Here is a 1864-nt window from a genome sequence, read left to right as displayed (position 1 = left end):
GTCCTGCTCACCCTCGCAGCTCAGTCCTGCCTGTGCTCTGTGATGCGGATGTGGACAAAGAGCGAAGAGGGCGGGATGCTAGTGCCATCCTTGGAGAGAAGATGGATGTGGCGGTAGCCTGCAGCAGGGACAGCGAGGCTCTGGCTGACTGCTGCCCCCCACCCCACTCTCTAGCACCCAGCTGAGCCCCAGACACCCTTGTGGGGCTACCCTAGGTACCCCACCGCCACCAGGCAGCAGCCACTCACCAGGTTTGATGTTGGCAAAGGCTAGGGTGAACTGGCCCACGAAGTCATTCCGGGACGTCTTGTCATAATCCTCCACCACGAAGCGGACAAGGGCCAGCTCGGGCACATGGAGCTGGAACTGTAGTGTCTCATCCCAGCGGGGGTTAAACCCTGGGAAGGGTGAGCAGGTGCTGGGAGGGCGAGGGAGGGGAGGGACAGGCACCTGGGTGCAGCAGGATCCCTGGTACCACCATGGGGCTCACCATTGTTCTCGATGTACTTGGTCTCCTGGCGCGCCTGGTCCGCGGGGACACCATGGATCTCCACACGCACCAGGGGGTCGATGACGGCTCCATCCTTGCTGTTGGCCACCTTGGGCAGCTGTTGCCCGCTGATCACCTGTGAAAAGGGTCAGGGACCCCATGAGCTGGGGAGCAGCAGAACTGCTGGGAGGCTGCTCGGCTCCAGGAGGCTGCCCAATGGTGGCCCACCTATCTGGGACCAACAAAGCCCCAGGACACTGTCACGGCTGCCTGGGGTCTCTCCTCAGCCCCATACCTGTATTGTCAGTGTGATGGGGCCAGGGCCCTCCCAGCTGCCAGGGTCACTGGGGTTGAAGAGAGTCTCCTCATCTCTCATGAAGGGTGGCTTGAGCACATAGCCGCAGCAGCCATTCTGGCTGAAGAGCCCATCACACAGGTCCATCTCCGTGCCCGCTGTCTGGAAGTTCAGGGCCACTGGGGAAAGGAGGCAGGGAAAGGGCTGAGGGCAGCTTGGAGACAACATGCCCCCTGCTTGGAGCTGAGAACAAGCCTGTTCCCATGGCCAGAGACATGCATGGCTGCATAGGAGGACAAGGCATCAATGCCCACGTACCCCCAGGCTCCCCAGGGCAGACCAAGAGCCTGCAGCCAGGCCTGGCTCCAGCCAGGGTTGTAGCATCTTCCCAGCCCCCAGCCCTGACCCCCCCTGGCCGTACCAATCTGGCACCCCACGTTCCACATCTCCTGGGGGCTGTAGTTGGAGGAGTCGGTCCGCATCCCACTAGGGTAGATGCGTGTCAGCTGCCAGGCGTTGTGGCGGACAAACTCATTCCCTAGGGATGGAAGGTGAGGGCCACTTGTGGAGTCATTCCCGGTCCTGCACAGCCACCCACAGCATTCACTGCCCATCCATCCATCCATCCCTCCATCCCTCCATCCATCCATCCCTCCATCCCTCCCTCCATCCATCCATCCGCCTACCCACCCACCAACCCACCAATTCTCATCCTTCTCTCCTCCCAGGACGAGACATCCTGCCTCACTTCCTAAGCCTCACCCACCTCCTCACCCACCAGAGCCAAAACCACGGGTACAGCCCTGCTGGACTCCCTTTCCCCTGGACAGGGAGGGAACTCTAATGTCTGAAGGCTCTAGCCCTACACCTGAGGAAGCCACCTGCCCTCTCCACCCTGGCCCAGTCCCCCTGGTGCCCCCTCACCTGCATCCCGGATGAGCTTCCTGGCCTTGGCCTCGGAGAGGGAGGAGATCTCGGAGGGCCGGGAATGGCTGCGGGCCTCCTGAAAGCCCTGAAAGGGCACGCTCCTACAGTAGACGAGGCACTCGGACAACGCCTGTGCTAGGGCCTCCTTGTCC

The 1864-nt window shown here is 62.0% G+C and overlaps 1 protein-coding gene across 1 annotated transcript in view; it reads right to left on the bottom strand.

The window, feature by feature from the left end:
- Positions 1 to 20: 20 nt before the first annotated feature.
- Positions 21 to 1864, bottom strand: part of PLCD4 (phospholipase C, delta 4) — a 6970-nt gene continuing 5126 nt past the window's right edge. The window contains exons 13-18 of the mRNA XM_010145540.1: positions 1710 to 1842; positions 1207 to 1323; positions 786 to 964; positions 491 to 626; positions 249 to 398; positions 21 to 118 (exon numbers count right to left, since the gene is read on the bottom strand). Coding sequence (XP_010143842.1) covers positions 21 to 118; positions 249 to 398; positions 491 to 626; positions 786 to 964; positions 1207 to 1323; positions 1710 to 1842 — 813 coding nt within the window. The remainder of the gene's footprint in view (positions 119 to 248; positions 399 to 490; positions 627 to 785; positions 965 to 1206; positions 1324 to 1709; positions 1843 to 1864) is intronic.

This window comes from Buceros rhinoceros, unplaced genomic scaffold (genome assembly GCF_000710305.1).
Source record: "Buceros rhinoceros silvestris isolate BGI_N320 unplaced genomic scaffold, ASM71030v1 scaffold25600, whole genome shotgun sequence".
NCBI classification, from domain to species: Eukaryota; Metazoa; Chordata; class Aves; order Bucerotiformes; family Bucerotidae; genus Buceros; species Buceros rhinoceros.
Note: the sequence above shows the minus strand (reverse complement) of the source record. Positions and strands in the feature narration are given on the sequence as shown.